Below are 22,076 nucleotides of genomic sequence, written 5' to 3' on the forward strand. Positions count from 1 at the left end.
GATGCACTTGCGGAAAAGAGAACGATTAAAGTTGCAGACACATAAATGAACTGCATGAAGCATGGAATGTAACAAAAAGAAAGCTGTATTGAAAATAAATATGTACAATTAAAATGGGGAATGAAGGTCAAAGCAGTCCAGGGGAAAATAAGAAATGAAATAAAAACCCTATGCCTAAATAACTATATACATGAAATACTGGGAAAGAAAGTCTGCAAAGGCTGGAAAAAAAAAATAAAAAAAATAAACCTACACCTAAAAACCTATGCACAAAGGTAGTCCTCCACTCAGATCTCAGTCAGCCTTTTCACCAGGGCTGGGTCCAATGCCACGCTCCCGCCCTCAGGTGGGCCTCCATTATTGCCTGGAAGGCTTGCAGGTTGTCCAGCATCTGTCCCTCTATCACTTGCGCTTCCCGGCAAGCGGCCTCCAGGATGGGATCACGCCTCCTTGCACGATGCAGCGCAATCCCAGCCCCGGCCATCACTACTCCTGCTTCCCTTGCCCGCTGCCTCTCTGCCACGATCTGCCCTTCATAATCCTGAAACACAGAAGATAATCTGTGCCTCATGTCCATGTGTGCCCTCTGCCTCACTCTTCCCACTTGCCTCCTTTGGGTGGTCTGCCCTGCCAAAAATCACCTCCTCCTCATTGCCACCTCCTGGCTCAGTGCCTGATGCCTGCAATGTTGGTACGCCCCTCCGAACTGATGATGATCCCCAGGGGCTTACAGCACCTGCACTGCTCATAGGTGCCTGCTGTCCCTCCTTTGCCTATGCCCCTGTCGGTGCCTGGATAGGGACGTGGCCACCTCAGCTGCTGTGACCTGGACTCCCAACATGGGCAGGAACATGAGCTCCACCAGATGGGGCGTTGTGGGTGGTACTGTTGCACAGGGAGCCCTGCTGGTATCTGGGCCATAAGGTACCCTGGTGGATGACTGGTGCACAGAGAAGGAAGACGAGGAGGTGGCTGCAGCAGTGAACATCACATAGAGTACACCACAGAACAGGCATGTCGCAAGCCAGGACGCAAGGCGGTATAGCTCACTGTGATGATGGGCAAGAAGACTATGAGTAGCCTGCACATCATCACGAATGACACCTGTCCACCATGTCAACCCGGCCAGCAGGAGCAGCACATAATCCCGCATGGACACACCGGATGGCAAAGGGGTGTTGGTCTGAGTGGACACACCAGCCGATAAAGGGGGGTGGGCCTGCTGCATTCGATATCCCAGGGACCGGAATTTGCACTGGCACCTCCACAGTGGCCTGCACAGTCTCATTCCCATGGGACAGGACTGCACCAAGCACACCCACCTCAACACTCAGCCCTGACCCCCTGGGCTGGGCTGCAACAGCCACCTCCTCCACCTCCATCAACCTCGATGACTCCAGGGCATATTCTGCCATTGATGGCCCCTGTGTGGCATCACCTGGCCCCACCACTGCTGGGGAGTCCACTCCCACCTTCACCTTCTTATAATTACCCCCAGCAGCCATGCTAAATGTCACCCACGTTGCCCCAGCCACATTGTTCCCCAAAGATGAGTGTGCGTGGCTGTAGTGTGCACCTCTGCCAGGTGGAGGCATCCCTGCATCCATGCTCCAGAGCACTGCTTCCACCCTCTTCATCAGATGCAACTGTGGAAAAGGAGACACAGAACAGCAACATCATTGTACTGCACCAAAGGCAGCGTGGCACCACCAACATTCGCATAAACATGACTTGTCAAGGGAACAACCATAAACCTCCACACCGACACACATGGACATGCAATCCACATCCATGCAGACACCTGCCTGGCCATCACTCCATCCGATCACATCAAACTACATTCGACTGTCACACCCAAACTATTATGTATGCTATACACACATGCATCAATTGCACATGCACATGTGTGCATTCCATGGCAACAAACACATACACATGTCATGCACACACATCAACTCATTGGGCCCAAGCAGTGCCATGACCAATCACATCAGACTCCCGTGAACTGCAATGCCTCAACGTGACTAAGCCAGACATCCAAGTGCACGTGTTGCATTCAGGCATGAGTGATGCACAGTCACACATTTCCATTTTGGGCACATACACATGAGCATCATGCATGCACACGACGTAGGCAACACTACCTCAACTGGAACACTTGCCATCCTGGAACATCACAGCTACAAGCAACATTGCATGTGCACAGTATGTAAAACAGCACTACAACACACAATGCAAGTATGAGCACATTTTAAATCCAAAGATGTCTGAATGCACACATGGAGAGCAATGTCTGGGGCATGCATGCAGACATCCATCTCAGAAGCATAGTTGCTGCAAGCCTAAGGGGGTCACTGCCAGCATGCTGGTACATGCACAACATACATGCACCGTAGAGCAGTGTACCACAAGGCTACTCACCAGTCAACTCCAGACGTTGGTATAATTTGCAGACATGGGTGTGCAGCGCTGGGTAAAACCTATCCATGACCTGCATGTTGTTCCCCGACATCTGGTACCTGCTCGCACGGTGCCCCTCCATGGTAGCGCCGGCTGGATGAATCACATGGCCTTGCTGTGGGATCTGGATTTGAGATCTTCCGAGCGTTTTTGCATGGTTTTGAAGGTTCGGACTGCCACCCCCTCAATGTTGATGGCCTTTGTGATCCCTTCCCAGATCTGCTGATGTCCTTTCTTGCTGTGCTGCACCACAGGGTTGAAGAGGGCATCATAATGCTCCAGGACCTTCGCCACCAGGATGTCAACTTCCCTGGCACTGAAGTTGGCAACCCTCTGCCTCGCTGCCATGGAGTTGCCGCTCTGGTCTGAGGATGATGGTGCAGACATGGCAACCCCAGAGGCAGGAGTGAGTGGGCAATGTAGTCCTGAAGCCGGGCTGGTGGTGGAATGGCATGGTGGGTGGCCAATGAAGCAGCTCAGGTGGTCACAGGGCCGTAGACAGGATCATAGGCAATGGCTGGACAGAAGGCACTCTAAACGCAGTGCAGGTGGGCAGCAGACAAACACACTGTACTTGGAGCAGCGGATGGCAAAGTTGAAGGCAGCACAGTGCAGGTGAAGGCAAGTAAATGGCATGGAGATAGGCGCATGGGTCTTCTGTGTCTCGCAATGATGGCAGCCTTGAATAGGTGAAGGGACTTTGCGTGTAAAAAATTAGGAAAGTGTGGACACTTGAAATCAGAGGAAAGGCCTTCAGCGTGTAATTTACATGACACAGCCTGCGCGCAGGCTTTGAGCACACCATATTCGGGGATACCTAAGTATGTGTAGAAGCAACTCTGAACATGCGTGTGAAGGGGAGGAGATGAGCAAGTTGAGTACTTTGCATTTTGGGGTACCACACATTCCGTTCACTTCAGGGACTGTACAAACTTCTTATTTTGGTGGAGGATTTGCCTCCGTGCATACTCTCATCTACTTTTGATTTTTGCAAGGCCAACAGTGAGTCGTGTACGCATTCTTTTGCACTCTGGGTGCCCTTGTGTATCGCGTACCACTAGCCTTACCTTTCTGTTAGCTTTCTGGGGTTTGCATACCTTTTTTTGTGTTGCTGGGAGCCACTGTGTATCTCGTACCGCTTTTTTCTTATTTTGGAAGCTATCCTCATATCGCATGCGCATTTTTCTTTTTTTAGGGGTGTCTGTGCATTACACATACTTTAATATCCACACCTGGGGTACATTTAAGCCTTGCTGGACCACAGAAATACGTCTTACATCACGTAGACTGCCCCCTCACTCATATTGCTCAGGACAATTACTTGGTGTGCCTTCCATATTTCCGTTACACTTGGAACCTGAGTGGAAAGGTCCCAAGAGGGAAAGGGGGCAGACAGGGCCGGGGTCAGGGATATGCTGTGGAAGCAGCTGTCCCACCCCGAAGGGTTCTGGGACGTGCTGTGGAAGCAGCTGCCCGAGCCCCAGGGGGTACGGGACGTGCTGTGGAAGCAGATTTCCCAGCCCGAAAGGGTAAGGAACGTGCTCTGGAAGCTGCTGCCCCAGGGGGTAATGCCATGCTCCACACCACTTGTGGTCTGGCATCTGGATCCAAAAGTGGTCCCAGCCACTCGGGGGTGGCACCAGCACCTCGTGGCAAGAAGGCAAAGCCTGCACAGCAGGAACAGGCTCAACCCCATGACTCAACACAGGACACTGGCACGTTGAGGAAGAAGAACTTTAATGATGAAGAGCTCAGATCCTCCTGGACTACGTGGCCATTCACCACCGTGACATGTGCCAGCATCCGGGGAGCACACATATAACTGCTCAGCGGATGGTGCATTGGCAGCATGTCATGGATGAGATGAACACCTTAGGGTTTGAGAAGTGCACTGCTGCACAGGCAGTGAAGCACTGGAATGATCTCACCATCGCACCAATTCCAAGCTGGGTGCCAACCTGGCCTCGGCTTTGACAACTGGAGGGGGGTCACCAGAGGAGGAGCTGACCAAGCATGAAGAGTCTATGAGCCAAATCATTCTACTGGAGCAGGTGCAAGGCGTGGGAGGCCTGGAAATGACATGTCCGGTGAGTGACCAACATTTTGCATCCTGAGTACGTGAAGTAATGCATCACCAAGATTTATAATTGTGGTGCACATCTGGCTGCATTGGAATGACTGCAACGGGCTACCATGTCATGTAGGGTACTAACCCCAGTCCAGTGTACACAAGAGTGGATACAAACAATGTGTTGCACATCAGTTGAACATGTGCGCGTGACAATACTCATCCCTCACTAGCATACCCCTCAACATCTGCAACATGATATCACAATGTGCACAGTTGTTTGCTACATCCTTAATGTGAGTGACTCTGGTCTGCTAGACATGTGCATGTGTCTGAAATCCTAGTTATACTTCATGCCATGCAGGGTATTGAATCTCTTTTCACACATGTACATATGTGCTATCATGCCACAGTGACAATCCAAGATGACACCCAACACTCCAAATGGTGTGCCCTGAGTCAGTGTGCATATGTCCAGACTGTCCACATCCCTGCTGCCCCATGGCAATGACTCCTGATTCAACTTAGTGTGAGGCCTGCTCCCTGTTACCCTCTCACACTCAGCCCACACTCCTTGGATAGATGCCCTTCTCCCTCTTGTGGGCCACTGTCCCGTGTTCCTATCTACGACTCCATTGACTTACACTCACCACTTCCCAAACCTTGCCACTAGCCAAACCTTACAGCCATACCTGGGACTATTTCCCTTTTCCCAAATGTATGGCATGTTCCCCTTGTGTACAGTTCCTGTACCAAGAAAACACTGCTGTGGCATGTGATGGATGTGGACTTGGATGTAGATATGTGTGTCTGCCTGTTGCCATGTGATGTAATTGCACATCAAAGGGGCACATGTTCATGCTCATTTCACTGCTATTAGTCGACAGTTTGCGGTACCATGGCACATGATGTGCTTCTTAACGACCCTGTTGGTTGGCAATGTGTCCACTGGCAGCATGGCCCTGAGCAGGGAATTATGTTGCCAGTCTGCATGTGCCATGCTCAGATAGCTTGTTGTCCATAGTGTGTGGATGCTGTATTTCTTATGGTGACATGTCCTGCATTTTGGTGCAGGACAGCAATGTGATACACATGTTTACTGTAGACACATTGCACATGACTCCACATGTCTTTTTCTATGCATGTGCAGGTGAGGATGCACCAGATGTAGAGGAGGAGGAGGAGAAGTATGAAGAAGAATCTGTGGTGCTTCAGACCACCAATGGAGGACGTGGTGTGGCAAGCCGTGAGAACCTACTGGTGCTACAGACCATCCTGAGCCATGCTACAGAGTCTTCTGACTCTTTGGACTCAACTGGCTCTGATGCTGAACCGGCTGTGCCGTCATCAATGCTGGCAGAGGTCAGTGCACCAATGGGTGGAGCAGTTGCGGACCTTGAATCTGCAGGGGGTCAGGTGCCTTCGCAAGGCCAGTCAGCGGTGGCACACCCATTTGTGGTGGTTAAGGCTGCAAGGCCACCCTCCCATGTATTGGCTTATGGTCCTGAGACAGATGTCCAAGGGAGTGCTGCAGTCCTGCAGCCAATGACAGGGGCATCACAGCAAGGGCCATGCTCCCTTATATTATGCAGGTGTGGGCCTGCACACGTGGGGGACGTGTGCATGCTGGGCAGACAGAGTGACAACATCAAATGTTGCATTCCACACACCGACAGGATGCTGCCTTTTAGAGTTTGGCTGAGGGCAAGGATAGAGTAGCCACTTCTATGATCCCTCCAGCAAAACAGGTGGGGAAACAGCTGCAGGTCATGCGGTCCACATGCCGCTCCCACAGGCTGAGCATGGAGGCCAACATAAGGGGCCAATGGGAAGATCTGAAGTGTCTGCATGCATCCCTGCTTGCAGAGGGTCGGGCACACAGGGATGACCTGAGGCATAAATTGTTGGCCCACAGGTCTGAAATCCGTGAGCAACATGCAGCCTCCAGAAGACCGTTCCACCAGGAGGTGTTAGCACTGAGGCAGACAATCTGGAAGAAACTCTGTGCAACCCGTGAGATTGTGCATAGTGACCTCCAAGCCCTCAGTCTCCTGGTGATTCATCAATGTTACGCATGGAAGCTGCCACTAAGGACTAGGCCAGGGCCCTGCATGGTCAGCCTCCAGCATCACTTCAACCTGCAGATTCAATGCAGGATGGGGATGCCAGCACACACATGCCTCCCGGTCCACCATAGCCATGCAGTCTGTGAGCCCAGGAAAGGTTGTTGACATGCGCTCTGCCCCTTTCATAGTGTGGATGACACGTGCAGATAAATATGGGTTCAGTGTATCATCACAAATGTGTGCTTTGTGAATGGTACTTAACTATGTCTATTGCAATGTCTTGCCCCATGTTGTTTCAGTAATCTGTAATGGGGCGATTGTTAGGCAGAAACCTGTGCAGTTCCCTCTGGGACCACTGCAAAAAGTTTAAGACTACAGGAGTTGGCAGTAAACCCAATTGGTAGCAGTCTGCACCACCCAGATTTACCTGTTAGCTGTGGCTGAGCAGTCAGACCTCTCTCAAGACGAGTTAGGCAGTATATAGAGTATACAAGATAGGGCAATTTACACAGTAGAACAAGCAGACACTGATCAGAGCTTGGGTGTAAAGATATATAATTATTTATTTAAAAACACATCTATGAAAAACACACTGGCACTAATATGGCAAACAACTTCAATCACAGTTACTATAAGCATATATCAATCCCATAACAATATTTCGACAAGTCTAGGTTCAAAGGCACCACTTATTTGCAGACAGAGGTGAGTGCTTAACCTAGATGGCACTCTAATATTCGTTAGAAAGGGAGAGAAAAAGGTAGGGTATGAAAGCAACTCAGTACCAACACTTTTACGAAGCAAATGCAAGGCAAGCAAGGCAGGGTCTACTATAGATCACATAGTTCATAGGCCAGGCCCACTCGGAGAGAGGCAAGGCGGTATGTCCCAAAAAATACCACAGTGGAAATGCACTTCAAGTCTTTGTAGCAAAATGTCACAGAAGGGTTGGACCAGTTTTAGAACAAAAGTTTAGAAGGTCTAGAGGCGACCCAGTGGAAAGGTAAGGATTTAAGACACCTCACGCTAACCGTTTCAAGGGAAGCCAGGCGGACACAGTACCTTCAAAGTGGAGAGACAGCTCCAGCGGGGGCAGTTGTTCCTGGTGGTGAATGCAAGTCGGGGCTTTGCCAGAAGAAGAGATGATCTTGTCGTAGAGGAAAGTTGAAGATCGTTGCACCACCAGGGAAGAGACCAGTCGCGGAGTGCTCAGTCACAAGGCACCACCTTTTGGTCGCGGTACAGTGGTTAGTGGCTATCCGGTTGCTGGGGTGCTCAGCACGGGCAAATTGACCACTAGATGTCCTGGTAGCGAAGCAAAAGCAAGGGACTGGTTGTTCCCACCAGTCAAAGGGAAGAAGACTCTCCAGCAGGGAGATCTCCTCTGTCGTTGGGAAGTGTTGAGTCGGTTCAGCAGGGCTCCACCAGTGGTGTCATCGTTGCAGGTCGACTCAGCTTCTCCCTCGTCGGATTCTTAGGTCCTGTGGCGACTTCTGAAGTTCCAGTCCCCAAAGCCCTGCTTTTATGCAGAAAACCCCCATTCACTCAGCCTAGCTGTCACTCAAACATGCTAAGTGGTGAGCGGGGCGGCTCACCACTTGGGCCAATCACACAAGAGTGCAGCATGAGTTGGCAAGGCAACTCAGTCCAGGGTGCCTAAACCCCCTCCCACACTCCCTGTGGTACCCAGACAGAATGGCACCACTCTGGAGGGCTTCTGTGCAGAGGCCCGCCAAAACTGGAACAAAGGGCTCAACCTTTGGTTTGGAGTTACAGAGGCGAACACATACGCCATTTAAAAACCGAGTTCTGGCAGAAAATACCAATCAGTGAATTTATATTAATTTAATAAACCGGCGGTATGGCCGAGGCTACATAGAAAAAGTATTAGCCTCGAACAATGGGAAAATCCCATAGGAATATATTAGCGGTCCAATATAAAAAGTAGTATCCACTGCCACCAGCCAAAACTTGATCAGGCGGGACGGAGATGTGCCCCCTCTACTAACAGACCTCGGGGCAATCGAATTGCCCCGGCCAGTACGTCCACAATATTATGGTTTGTACTGGTTCTGTTCACAATTCAAGACTAGTGAAGTCAATGGTGACTTTACATGCCCGGGGAGACAGTAATCAGTCCCAGGGTATGGAGTCTATACTGGGGGGTCACTGTGACATCCCTGTGTTACTGCACTGAGGGTGCTGTGTAACACACATCACAAAAACACATGAAGCCCTATGGAGTAAAAGACCCCATAGCCCATTAAACACATCTAGAATCAAAGAGATACACTCAAATCATGTCCAAGAGTGAGGGTAAAAGCGTCTCACTCTTGGCAGGAGGAAACAATAAACTCCAGAAATCCAGCAAAGCTGCTGGGGGACTCACTAGGTTAGGAAATTCAGCCTAAACAGAGAATTCTCCCTAACACTTGCCCCCCCAAGACTAAGGGACAGGAGGATTTAATCCACCCCTGGATGAATCTCATACCTCTAGTCGATGACATACATCCTAGAGAGACCATCAGCATTTTGGTGGTGACACCCTGACCTGTGTTCTATGGTTAAATCAAAGGTTTTCCTTTGTAAGCTATATGACCTACAAACCCTTTGAGGAACATCAGTCTTTTTAAATTTATAGGGGATCTGGTTGACCAGTCCCTCAGAAGTTGTTACAACTACTGAAACTATGATAGGCTTTTTCAAGGAGTCCTTATAAAGAAACTCCTTAGATCTAGAGGGGCCTCCAGAGGTCTTCCCTACCTCTCTGTTGAGAGAAGGTTGGGTTTTAGGCCTCTTGGTTGGAGGGGATAAGCCAGGTACAGGCTCCTCCTTCCTCTGAGATCTTACCTTACCTACTTTAGGAGTTTCACTCCCAATACTAGGAATTGGGTGGGAGGCTTCAGTGGAAGGTCCCACAGTCTGAAGGTTTTTGGCCTTAGACTTTTCTTTTCTGGTTTTCCACTGGCACTGAGAATTACCAGTTCTCTTAGGCCTAGTTAGGGGTCCAGTTGGTCTATCCACCTCTTCCTCAGAAGCAGGGGGAGTCACAGACTCTAAAACTGGGGGAACTATGATGGAGCTTGGTTGGGGCTCCCATTTCCCTAACATTTTTACCTGAAATTTGCCTGGGTCAGAGGTCAACTTACCAACACTAGGACTTGTAGTGGGGGTCTCATTAGAGGTTCCCACAGGCATAGCGTGGTTCCTTAAAGTGGCCTCTCTAGCCAATTTGGTTTGGTTCTGTTTCTCCATACTGGGAGGCCTGGGGGTACTGGATACTACTCCTAAAGTTGTCAGATCATTCCCCAACAGGACTCTCCCAGGCACCTCAGTCTGAACACTGACAGGAATCAACACTGTCATGTCATTACACTGAATGAGGGCTGGTAGAATTGGAACCATTTGGACAGGGCCTCCAGACATCTTAGTGGGAACTTTGGGTGCCTTAGCAACATCCTCCGGCCTGAAAAAGCTTTCGTCCACTACTGTTCTGCTGGCACCACAGTCTCGCCTGGCAGGAGTATCCTGGCCATTGACAAGAACACTGTCCACGTAATAACATTTAGAGTTTTCTGGTATAGAGTCATACACACTCCTATTCTGATTACAAACCAGATCCATTGACTCTACTGATACACTTGCTTGAAGAACAAAGGTTCTTCAGCAAAGACTTCAAAGTGAGCACTAGCCATTTGGACTTCTTCCTCAGGAGTGAAGGCTAAGGAGACTGTGCGATCCCTGTAGGTTTACCCTTACATCTGGGATCTCCTTTGATGTGGTCAGTTGCCCCACAGAGATAGCATGTTCCAAATGCTCTCTGGAAGGGTGGCTTGTTCTGACCTCCTTCTGGTTTGTGGCCAGAAGGGACACTAGTCTGCTGGGACTTCCTTGGTGGCTTACCCTGGTCATGTTGTTGTTTGTGGCCCTCTTTGGTATGGGAGGTATTAGAATTATCTGGAGTCACTTTGGATGGCTGCTTCCCCTCATCCTTTTTCTGAGTTGCCCCAGAATCCTTATGAGTAGCCCTGTTGGCAACCCACAAGTCAGCAGCCTTAGCTAGCTTCCTGGAATCCAATTCCTTTGAATCAGCCAAGTGCTGTCTGAGCTCAGGAGAACAGGCATCATAAATTGACTCCAACATAAAAAGATTCTTCATACCCTCATAAGTGTTCACCTTGTAACTCTTAATCCATCCCTCTAAGTTTTTCAACCCTTCACTCACCCAGGTAGCCCAAGGGGTACCATCATGCTTTTTGAGGGATCTAAACCTCTTAAGATACTGGGAAGGGGTCTTCCGAAATCTAGCTATCAGAGCTAGTTTCACACTTTCATACTCTTTCCTATCCTCCTCCCCCAACTCCATTACCGCATCAGTTGCAACAGGAGGGAGCCTAGAGAACAACCAGGTAAGTAGCTCATTACCTGTGATGTTCTGGAGCCCGTGATTATTCTCAAACAAACTCAGCCAATCCAACACATCCAACTTTGGTTCATACATACCAATTAATTCCTTAGGCATCCGGGGTCTTTTGGGACTGGAACTTCTAGAGGAGCCAGAGACAGAAGCAGTTTCAACAGACAACTTTTCCATTTCTAACTCATGCTTGAGCTCCATTTCTCTGAGCCTAAGAATTTGTTGCATTTCTTGGTGTTTCTGTTCAGTTTGAGCAGTAATCCTTCTGAATTCCAAGTCTATTTTCATTTTTTCTAGTTCAAGGACTTGAGGACTTAGTGTGGGACCTGCTATAGGCCCAGTAGGTACAGCTGGTAAGGCAGACAGAGGGGTAGGGGAGACAGTTTAATTAGCCTCTCCTTCCTCTTCAGCACTATCATCAGAACTTTGATTTAGATCAACACCATAACTGTCATCTACATAAGCTGGAGAAGTTGGTTCCTCTGAATCAGTACCCAGACTTTGGTTTTCCAGCAATCTTGCTATCAGTTCTATTTTCTTGCCTTTTACAGAAAGATTCTCTTGTCTACAGAGAGCTCTCAAACTCTCAGTATTTTCACCTGACAAGGACTCGTGACTGTAAACTTCCATAGTAGACATGTTTTTTAGAAAGTTGCTTTTTAGTGCTAAGCTTTGTGGTTAGTTATCCTAAAGTGTTGAAAAGCACTCTAAACTGTATACTCGATGCAAATCCCACCGCTGCCACCAGTGTTAGGCAGAAACCTGTGCAGTTCCCTCTGGGACCACTGCAAACAGTTTAAGACTACAGGAGTTGGCAGTAAACCCAATTGGTAGCAGTCTGCACCACCCAGATTTACCTGGTAGCTGTGGCTGAGCAGTCAGACCTCTCTCAAGACGAGTTAGGCAGTATATAGAGTATACAAGATAGGGCAATTTACACAGTAGAGCAAGCAGACACTGATCAGAGCTTGGGTGTAAAGATATATAATTATTTATTTAAAAACACATCTATGAAAAACACACTGGCACTAATATGGCAAACAACTTCAATCACAGTTACTATAAGTATATATCAATCCCATAACAATATTTCGACAAGTCTAGGATCAAAGGCACCACCTATTTGCAGACAGAGGTGAGTGCTTAACCTAGATGGCACTCTAGTATTCGTTAGAAAGGGAGAGAAAAAGGCACGGTATGAAACCAACTCAGTACCAACACTTTTACGAAGCAAATGCAAGGCAAGCAAGGCAGGGTCTACTGTAGATCACAAAGTTCAGAGGCCAGGCCCACTCGGAGAGAGGCAAGGCGGTATGTCCCAAAAAATACCACAGTGGAAATGCACTTCAAGTCTTTGTAGCAAAATGTCACAGAAGGGTTGGACCAGTTTTAGAACAAAAGTTTAGAAGCTCTGGAGGCGACCCAGTGGAAAGGTAAGGATTTAAGACACCTCACGCTAACCGTTTCAAGGGAAGCCAGGCGGACACAGTACCTTCAAAGTGGAGAGACAGCTCCGGCGGGGGCAGTTGTTCCTGGTGGTGGATGCAAGTCGGGGCTTTGCCAGAAGAAGAGATGATCTCGTAGAGGAAAGTTGAAGATCGTTGCACCACCAGGGAAGAGACCAGCCACGGAGTGCTCAGTCACAAGGCACCACCTTTTGGTCGCGGTACAGTGGTTAGTGGCTATCCGGTTGCCGGGGTGCTCAGCACGGGCAATTCAACCACTAGACGTCCCGGAAGCGAAGCAAAAGCAAGGGACTGGTTGTTCCCACCAGTCAAAGGGAAGAAGTCTCTCCAGCAGGGAGATCTCCTCTGTCGTTGGGAAGTGGTGAGTCGGTTCAGCAGGGCTCCACCGGTGGTGTCGTCGTTGCAGGTCGGCTCAGCTTCTCCCTCGTCGGATTCTTAGGTCCTGTGGCGTCTTCTGAAGTTCCAGTCCCCAAAGCCCTGCTTTTATGCAGAAAACCCCCATTCACTCAGCCTAGCTGTCACTCAAACATGCTAAGTGGTGAGCGGGGCGGCTCACCACCTGGGCCAATCACACAAGAGTGCGACCTGAGTTGGCAAGGCAACTCAGTCCAGGGTGCCTTAACCCCCTCCCACACCCCCTGTGGTACCCAGACAGAATGGCGCCACTCTGGAGGGCTTCTGTGCAGAAGCCCGCCAAAAGTGGAACAAAGGGCTCAACCTCTGTTTTGGAGTTACAGAGGCGAACACATACGCCATTTAAAAACCGAGTTCTGGCAGAAAATACCAACCAGTGAATTCATAATAATTTTATAAACCGACGGTATGACCGAGGCTACATAGAAAAAGTATTAGCATCGAACAATGGGAAAATACCATACGAATATATTCGCGGTCGAATATAAAACGTAGTATCCACTGCCACCAGCTAAATCTCGATCAGGGGGATGGAGACGTGCCCCCTCGACTAACAGACCCCGGGGCAATGCAATTGCCCCGGCCAGTAAGTCCACAATATGATGGTTTGTACTGGTTCTGTTCGGAATTCAAGACTAGTAAAGTCAATGGTGACTTTACATGCCCTGGGAGACAGTAGTCAGTCCCAGGGTATGGAGTCTATACTGGGGGGTCACTATGACACCCCTGTGTTACTGCACTGAGGGTGCTGTGTAACACACATCACAAAAACACATGAAGCCCTATGGAGTAAAAGACCCCACAGCCCATTAAACACATCTAGAATCAAAGAGACACACTCAAATCATGTCCAAGAGTGAGGGTAAAAGAGTCTCACTCTTGGCAGGAGAAAAAATTAAACTCCAGAAATCCAGCAAAGCTGCTAGGGGACTCACTAGGTTAGGAAATTCAGCCTAAACAGAGAATTCTCCCTAACAGCCATGACTGCTGTCCCGGGGGAGATGCCCTGCACCCTTTGACGTCCATGCTCCCCATGCCCTCCGCCAGGCACAGGTCTTCCTGTCAGTCATTTTGAGGCACAGTTCCCTCTGAAGGTGATGCAGGATTCACATTATGCTGGCTAAGTCAGCGGGTAAGCAGGAGCACTGTCTTCCATGTTCAGCATTCCTCATTGTTCCCCATGTTTGCTGCATGTGGAAGTTACCCTTATATGTGCTTTGCATGCTATCATGTCAAGATGTTTTTTTTTTATGTGGCACTCATGTCACTGTCTTCCTTCTTTGATCAACTCAGCAATGCCTGCACCTACTGTGGTATAGTGCATGTCATTGGCCATCTCCAATCCAGGCTGTGTACTCCTTGATGTGTTCTTAACTTTGCCTTCCCTCTCACTGTCACTCTCTCTCTCTCTGTTATGCTACACTGCACTCGTGGGTAGATCACAATCTATGTCCTGTCACCCTCTTGCACCCTGTGGTCCTTCTGCAGTGGGTGGTCTCCGCATATGTTCATGCTCAATTCATGTGTTATCATGGACGTGCAGGTTCTTTCTGTTTTTCCTATGCATGTCATTGCATTTAGGGGTTGAGTCTCCCTGTGGGTTGCATCATATGCACTGAAGTGGGTACTCTGTGCGGGTGAGTGAAGGCATTTGCAAACACTTGTATAGTGTTTGGCTGGGAGTCTTGCACTGTGTGTGATCACTTGGGATAGACTTGTCTTGTGGGGCATCAGTACTACTTCATGGGTGCATGTGTCACATGGTGGGGTTCTGGTCATAGGTCTGGGTATGATGGTGTTTCTATGGACTGGTGGGGCCATAGGTTTTAGATTCCATATTGTGGGAGTTCCAACAGTGTGGGCCTTTCTCAGGTGGTTGGTAGTGGATGGCAGGGCCAGCTGTTTGTGGCCTATGCAGTTGTTAATGGTTGTGCTGGTGTGTTTCTCATTGCACTTTGCACATGTGTACTGAGTCACACTTCACATCTCTTGCAATGTTTGTAGGCTAATGGTTTGACAGCACATTTGGCCTCTCTTGGTCAGGGTTCCCTAATTATGGTGTGCAGCCCCAGTTCAAATCCACAATCATGGAATCATTGATGTACGTTTTTTTCAATGCTATGTTGTGAACCGGCACACTACTTTGTGCTGTCTTGGTGTTTTCACATGCATGCTGCACCATGGTGTTTGCAGCTTCAAATTGACCACAGCTGGATGCATGGTACAAATGCATTGAATTGAATGCACAATTGGACCAATTGTATGCTGTCACAATGAAGTCTGCATTGACCTTGCAAGTTTCTGTTGCATCCTAACTTGTGTGTGCCATTCATCCTTGCTTCCAGTATCACTTTGCTTTGTCATGTCTGCTTCTGTCTTCCATGGCAGTTGCCTCTGAGGCCAGCCTTCCGGTCTGACATCGGCCTCCGTGAAATGCTGCCTCTAGCATGTTCCTGCCTGGAGTGCAGGAAGTGAGTATTTGTGTATTGACCTTCTTGTGCTTTGCATCATGGGCTTCCATGACTGTGTTCACTACACTGTCCCAATACAACACTGTTGATGGCATGCCTTGTCATGTCATTGCTTCTTTTCTAGGGGTGTCCCTGGTTTTTTGGGTCTCAATTATCTGCATATCTGATGTCTTCTCATTGTCACGCAGCATGTTGACTGATGCATGTGTTGTGTATGAGCCATCAGCTTGGGATTGAGGATATGTGATGCACATTTGCTGCATGTCATTAGGGAGGTCAGGCAGTGTGGGGGTTGTTGTTGTTTCTCATTGTGTGTGTTTGAATTGCATGCAGTGTGCAGGTGTTGCTGCATGTGTGCTTGGACACATGTTGATGGTTGTCTTGTGAGATGTTTGCATGTGTTGTATGTCACTGAGGGGGGCACGTGAGTCTTGAGTTTTTGGGTGCATGGATGTGCTGGCTGCACTCTGTTTCATTTTTTTCATTGTGTGCAGATCCTTCCCTTAGGGAATGTTAGCTATTTCCTTGGATGAATTTTGACTGTCGACTGCATGCCCAGGAGACAGGTGAATTTATCTTGATCCTTACAGAATGGCTACATTAGTTGCTGCATGTCTGGATGTGGCCATTGTGGTGTGTCGCCCTCTCTGTCACAATGGTCAATTACCACTTTGTCATTTGTTTATTTTGGATGGGGTTTATTTTGTTCACGTTGCCAAATTCTGTCATGCGTGGATCGTTACTGCGCTGCTTTTCTACACCCCACAATAGGGACATCTTTGTGCGCATCACGCACATTCTCGGACATGTGTGCAACAATATGCCATTGTGCTTCTTATATTTTGTGGACATGTTACTTTTGGAGGCCATGTATGGCTTGCAGCTCAGGCATGATGTTTGATGGGTTTCATGATTTATCACTGCTTACACATTTTACAGGTATGTTAGTTAGTCATATGGATGGTTTTGGTGCCAGAGGGGTGATTTCATTCACGAGTTGGCATGGTGGTTGTGGTGTCCTCCCTCTTCAATGTGTTTCTTTTGGAAATACAAAACGGAATGTATTTTTAATTCTAAGGGATGCACACTCATTATCACTTCCAAGGTCACTTTCTCAGGGTGGTTTTGTGGGCACAGTGGATTGGCCCATTGTCATCATTGAATGGCATGTGGGATTTTCCGTGCTCATGGGCACTCCACAGCGGAAGGATTTTAGGTGAAACAAGATTGCACAAGATGGGTACGTGCAGCCTCACCACTTGCCCTTTGCCCAGCCATACGCAAGCGTTTGCCTGTGGGTGTGGATGGTGTGCCACCACCATGTCCACTGGGACACCACACTGTGTTGCAACATTGTGTAGGACACATATTGCCACAATGATCCTACTGGTGGGACACATAGCAACACAGCACTAGAGTGGTCAAGGGAGCGGAAACATTTCTTGAGCACTCTGAATGTGCGCTCCACTATGCCACAAATCGCAATATGGGCAGTTTTGTACCTTACCTCGGCAGGTGTGTTGGGGTTGTGTATGGACATCATCATATATGTGCTCAGAGGGTAGGCACTGTCCTCTGTAAATGTGAGAATGGTTGTCATTGTCATTTGTTTACAGTGTCTCTTGGTCTCTGAGAAACATGCATGCATGTGTATAGCCATTCATACTCACTAATGAGCCATGTTTTGCATTGCTTCACAGCTTCCAGGGCCAGGTGTAGCGAGGATATCCTGAAGATGTAACTATCATGTGTGCTACCAGGATAGTTGGCATACACTTCCGTAATGATGCCCTTGGCATCACACACAACCTGAACATTGATGGAGTGCCAATGTTTCCAGATGTGGTAGATGTGGTCTGTTGCTCGAGGTGGACTTAGAGCAACAAGGGTGCAATCAATATCAGCTAGCACTTTTGGAAAGTGTGTCACCCCACAAAAATCCTGGACAACTGCTTGACTTTCTGCCAGTGTTCTGGGCATATGGACAGAATGATGTGCAGTTATGATTGCCAACACCTGGTGTAAGCAGGGAGACGATGTGGCCTGGACGAAGCCACCTAATATGGCGGTGGTCCGCTGGAATGACCCAGTGGCCAAAAAATGCAGAGCATTGAGCAGCTTTTGCAAGGGGGTCAGTGCTTGGGAGCACATGGTGGGTGATGTGAGGTCATCTTCCCACTCCATCACCAGGTCTAGGACGATATGTGGGGGGGCTATTCTTGCATAGATCTAGTAATCAGGCATCCCAAAAAGGCTGGTCAGTGGGTGGAAGATCTGGGCCCTGGCCATCCTCCTCCTCCTGCGGTGTTCCTGGATGATTGCTGCAACAAATGGTGCATTCATCGCAGCTGTATTCATGTGTTTGTTGTGTGTGTATGCTTTTCATGTATTTGTTAGTGTGCACATTGACATTTATGCCTGCTATAGCGTGGTGAAGGTGTTTTGGAATTCGTGCATGCTTTTTCGCGAACCGGCATTCATGTAACGCTTACCTTGTCCCCGCAGGAGCATTAATGGTCCAGAACCCTGGTGATCAGGCAACACTGGTTAACTAGTACTTTCCCCTGCCATTAAGGAGAGAGAAAATAGGAGGGGGAAACGAGGATCAATATAATGTGAATGTGGCAAAACTACTATGGCTCTCCCCTCTTCCCACCATGATTGGCTCTCCTATAGTTCCTAAGGCCCACACTCTCCTCACCTGTGTTTTGTTTTTAGGGAGCTCCCCGTCCTGCTTTTCAAGCAGGGGTGCGTTGGTGGTGAGGCTCAGAAGATACTCATGCTGTAGAATGGGAAGAGCCTCTGAAGGTAAGTATTTAAATTCTTGAAGGAGTCTTTAGTCTTTAGTCAGGCTGCAAAGGCCCGGCCCACCCTCCTATTGGAGTTTCGCGCAAGGCATTCGTTGAGTTGCAGTAATGTGGCAGACCGGTACAGATTTCTCGCAAGTCCTGGGTAAACCGACGAACGGGGACTTCTGTGCTTTTTTTTTCGCGCACAAGTACCCTATTTTCTGCACTGAATATTCCATTAATCGGGCCCATAATGTCTTAGAATTATTTTCTGTCAGCAAGAGATTATCTTAAGTGTATGTAAATGAGATCACCATCATTTTTTTCTAAAACTACAATATACCAGTAGCTACTACACACATTCTTAGGATTCTTTGGCCATGAGGGACATAACATACAGTACATGTAACCCAGTGTACCTTTTTTGATGGTGCGACAAAATAGTGGATGGTTGCAAAAAAAGTCTTATAGTAGTATGGAGGCAGGAAAAATATTTCTGTGGATGTAACTCAGTGCACCATTTTTTATTACATGAAATCATATTATTTGTGAAGAACATGTCTTGGAGTTATTTTGAGGGAAGGAGGATATTTTATTCAGTAGCTGCCAACCAGTGTGCCTTTTCGTGATAAGCCAAAATATAATTGACAACCAGAAAAAGGCCTATGTCAGTTTGGAGGCACTAGAGTGTGTTCACGTTTGTAAATCAGTGTACCATCTTTTGGTAGCAAGAGAAAATAATACTTAATATTTCTCAGAATTCTTTTGAGACAGAATGAGATTATATTCCGTGGCTGCAATTCAGTGTGTCTTTTTGTGAGGAGACACGATACTTTTAACAAATAGGAAAAAAGGCTAATTGTGCATTCTTTTGTCTGACAAAGAGAAAATACTAGTTGCAAAGGAAAAATCTTAGAGCTATTTGGAGGCAGTAGGGGATTGACCTCAATGGCTGCCATTCAGTGCAACATTTTCAGTGACATAAAAAAATATTTTAGCGATTAAAATTCTTCAAATAGTTTGTAGGCAGGACGCTGCATTCATTGGCTGTAACAAAACGTGCCATCTTTGTTGTGACAAGAGAAAATAATAGGTGCAGAGAAATGTAACAAGGCCAGTTTAGTGGCAACACAAAAAAATAGTGGCTTGTGTGGAAAACGCCTTGCAATAGTTTGAATGGCAATAGAAAATAGTAAATGCACCGAAAATGGCTTAGAATTATTTAGAGACAGGTAGAGATTATATTCAGTGGCTGTCACTGAGTGCACATCCAGATGTGAACTTCTTGTGGCTATGTAGAACATTTTAATATCGCAGGATGCCCAAATCCTGCCCACGGGATTCAGATCAGACTGTGAACAAGTTTGCATATCCTTAAATCTGAATACAGTGTGCATCTTTTAACATTTCTATCTCCGCTTCCCCTACCCCACCCCCTTGTAAATGTGCCAGTTTCTTTAGTGCATTTGTCCATCATATAAACATTTGGTTGAGTGGGAGAATCCGAGGGAAAGGTATAGTGACAGAAATAATAAATGGAAATGTAGCCCAGCATGGAGACTGACAAGATGACAAGACAGTCGTTGATACATTGGGGCACGTGTTGTAGGGTTATGAGGAAAGAAAAATAATGTAAAGAGACATTGGATTCGGAAGAGAAGTGGTAAATGCATGTGGAAGCAGATGAACGAACTACCCCACCTATGGGCAAAGTGGGCTTTGGCAAACACTGGTGTTGATGGGGGAGGTGTTGAAGAAAAGAAGTGCATGCATTGAAGGGAAGAGTGGAGGGCCACAAACAATGATTGATGGAATGTCATGCTATGATGGGCACGTCATTAACTTGTACCTTTGTCAATTCAACAGACATCACCATTATTGTTTGTTCTCTGGTTGGTTTGGTTGTTCTGCTAATTGCTGGTAAGTGTTTGTCTATCAAATAATGCATTCAAATTGTTTTGTATCTATGTTATTTTTGGAGTTGTAATTGACAGTCACTGCTACAGGGAGGACACATGTGTACTGCAAAAGCTCCACCCTCTCTGTTCCCCCTGGTATGAAGTACATGGATGCCTGCTCATCATTAAGGTCCGCTAGGGCTGCAAATGCCATGTACAGTTCAAACATAATCTAAAGTGAAATTGGGGCTTCATCAGGGACGAATGCATGAGAGCAAGTATTTGTATTTATTTTGAAGACCAGAGATGTCAATTTCGATCAGAAATGTCTTAGAATAACACATTTACAAATGGGGTAGGCAAACCCACAAAGGCGAATAGCACCAAGGTGAGAACAAGTGGTGAGCCAGTTTCCGAGGGTGTAAAAACGTGGGACATATACCAGGGACAAAAATACAACAAACCGAAGAAACATTAACATAACAGGGGGAAGTGCTTCAAACTAAAGTGGAGTATTATTTAAAGTAGAAGTGGTGAGGCCAGAGAAACCAGGAATACAATCTGTCTAAAAACTTCTGAAGCAATACAGATCATTCAGAAGAGTAAGGCCATTAACAGCCCTCATCCTGAAGATGGCAATACTTAATAAGAACAAGTGTAGAGATTGACACAAGATCACCTTGTATGCATGGGGGTCAATAGGTTTCCACATAACTCCAGTGGTACTACTGGGTGCTGGTCGTATGGAAACTGGGTATGTGTTCATCTGTGTGAAAAAGGGGCAAACATGGATGGTCTGTTCCAAAGCACTCATTGCAAAATATTGCAAAGTACTTCTTGTCAGTACGCTTCGTATGATATACGCAGTGATCAACATGGCCCCTGAACACTGCATAGTCCCCAACCCATGGAGCACACTAATTGCTGCATGGCTCTACATGGGACTTAGAGTAGTACATGATCCATGCCATATACAGCGCTTCACAAACCAAGACCCTATAGATCACTACTTGATCAATGCTTCACTGTGAATTTCATGTTCTATAGATGTAAATTTAGACAACTATTGAATGCCCTTTTGCAATTACTGCTCTCTTAGCGCTCATTTCTAAAAACCAAGTATGTTGTTTGCACAAAATCACAGAGCTTCAATTTAGGATCTTTTGAAAAATGCAGACGAGCCTCCAGAAAATTTTATTTTGTGCACAGCATATGGAACGATATGGATCGTAATGCCTTAATTGATGAATAGGAAGTATCAGCTTTTGACAACAGACACAGTAACCCTGAGATAATACCATGCACTAAATATGTTCAACAGGGAGTCATTGAAGACCACTTAGGTAAGCAGACATGAGATCAAACATGCAGGCCCGGATAGAAAGATCATCAGAGGCCTCTTGCAACAGCTAGGATTCATTGAGGCATGCACTTTTGCATCCTTGTTGTGGCTATTGTGGACTAGGGATTGGTGCCCGATATGGGACTCGAAGTCCCACCATGCGTGACTGCCCTACTCTGCCTCCAGGGCTTGGTGTGCACCACGCCTACCTCGACATGTTGAGGTGGCTCACGAGGCACACACGCGTTCCATTTTCTTCTGTTTTCCTTTTTTGGGGATTTATTTTGCTCCAGCGACAGCTGCCAAAGGCAATAATATCCTTCTCGCTGGGCTGTAAATCAGTTTTTTTCAGAATTATATTTTTGCCAAATTGAAGTTCATCATTAAATGGTGTTGTATCATTCTGATGTAATGATTCTCTTATATTGTTTACTTCCTTTTACATATAAGACAAAATGATGTGTGTTCTGTTGAAAAATCATCGCTCGTACCAATGAAAAGAAGTCTTTGAGGAATAAAATATGATGAGCATTTTCATAATGACAGGGCTCTAAACATATCTGCCATCTCTGCTTTGCTGCTTTGCTGCTTTGCTGCACCCTATGCCCAGCGGAATCCTTCAACTTCAGGGTCTCTGCCAATATTTTCATTTGAAACAATTTCTAATCCAATTCGCCCTGGGAGG

The 22,076-nt window shown here is 47.3% G+C and overlaps 1 protein-coding gene across 13 annotated transcripts in view; it reads left to right on the forward strand.

Moving 5' to 3' along the window:
- The window catches only part of LOC138451221 (variant surface antigen F-like), a 342,866-nt gene that overhangs the window by 287,738 nt on the left and 33,052 nt on the right, over nt 1–22,076 (forward strand). For 10 of the 13 annotated variants that reach the window (XM_069604894.1, XM_069604893.1, XM_069604895.1 and 7 more), the window contains one exon: nt 20,018–20,071. The exons of the other annotated variants lie outside the window; for them this stretch is intronic. In XM_069604894.1, the coding sequence (XP_069460995.1) occupies nt 20,018–20,071 (54 nt within the window). The remainder of the gene's footprint in view (nt 1–20,017; nt 20,072–22,076) is intronic. 13 annotated transcript variants of the gene reach the window in all.

This window comes from Ambystoma mexicanum, chromosome 1p, assembly GCF_040938575.1.
Source record: "Ambystoma mexicanum isolate Mex_15411 chromosome 1p, UKY_AmexF1_1, whole genome shotgun sequence".
In the NCBI taxonomy this organism is placed as follows: Eukaryota; Metazoa; Chordata; class Amphibia; order Caudata; family Ambystomatidae; genus Ambystoma; species Ambystoma mexicanum.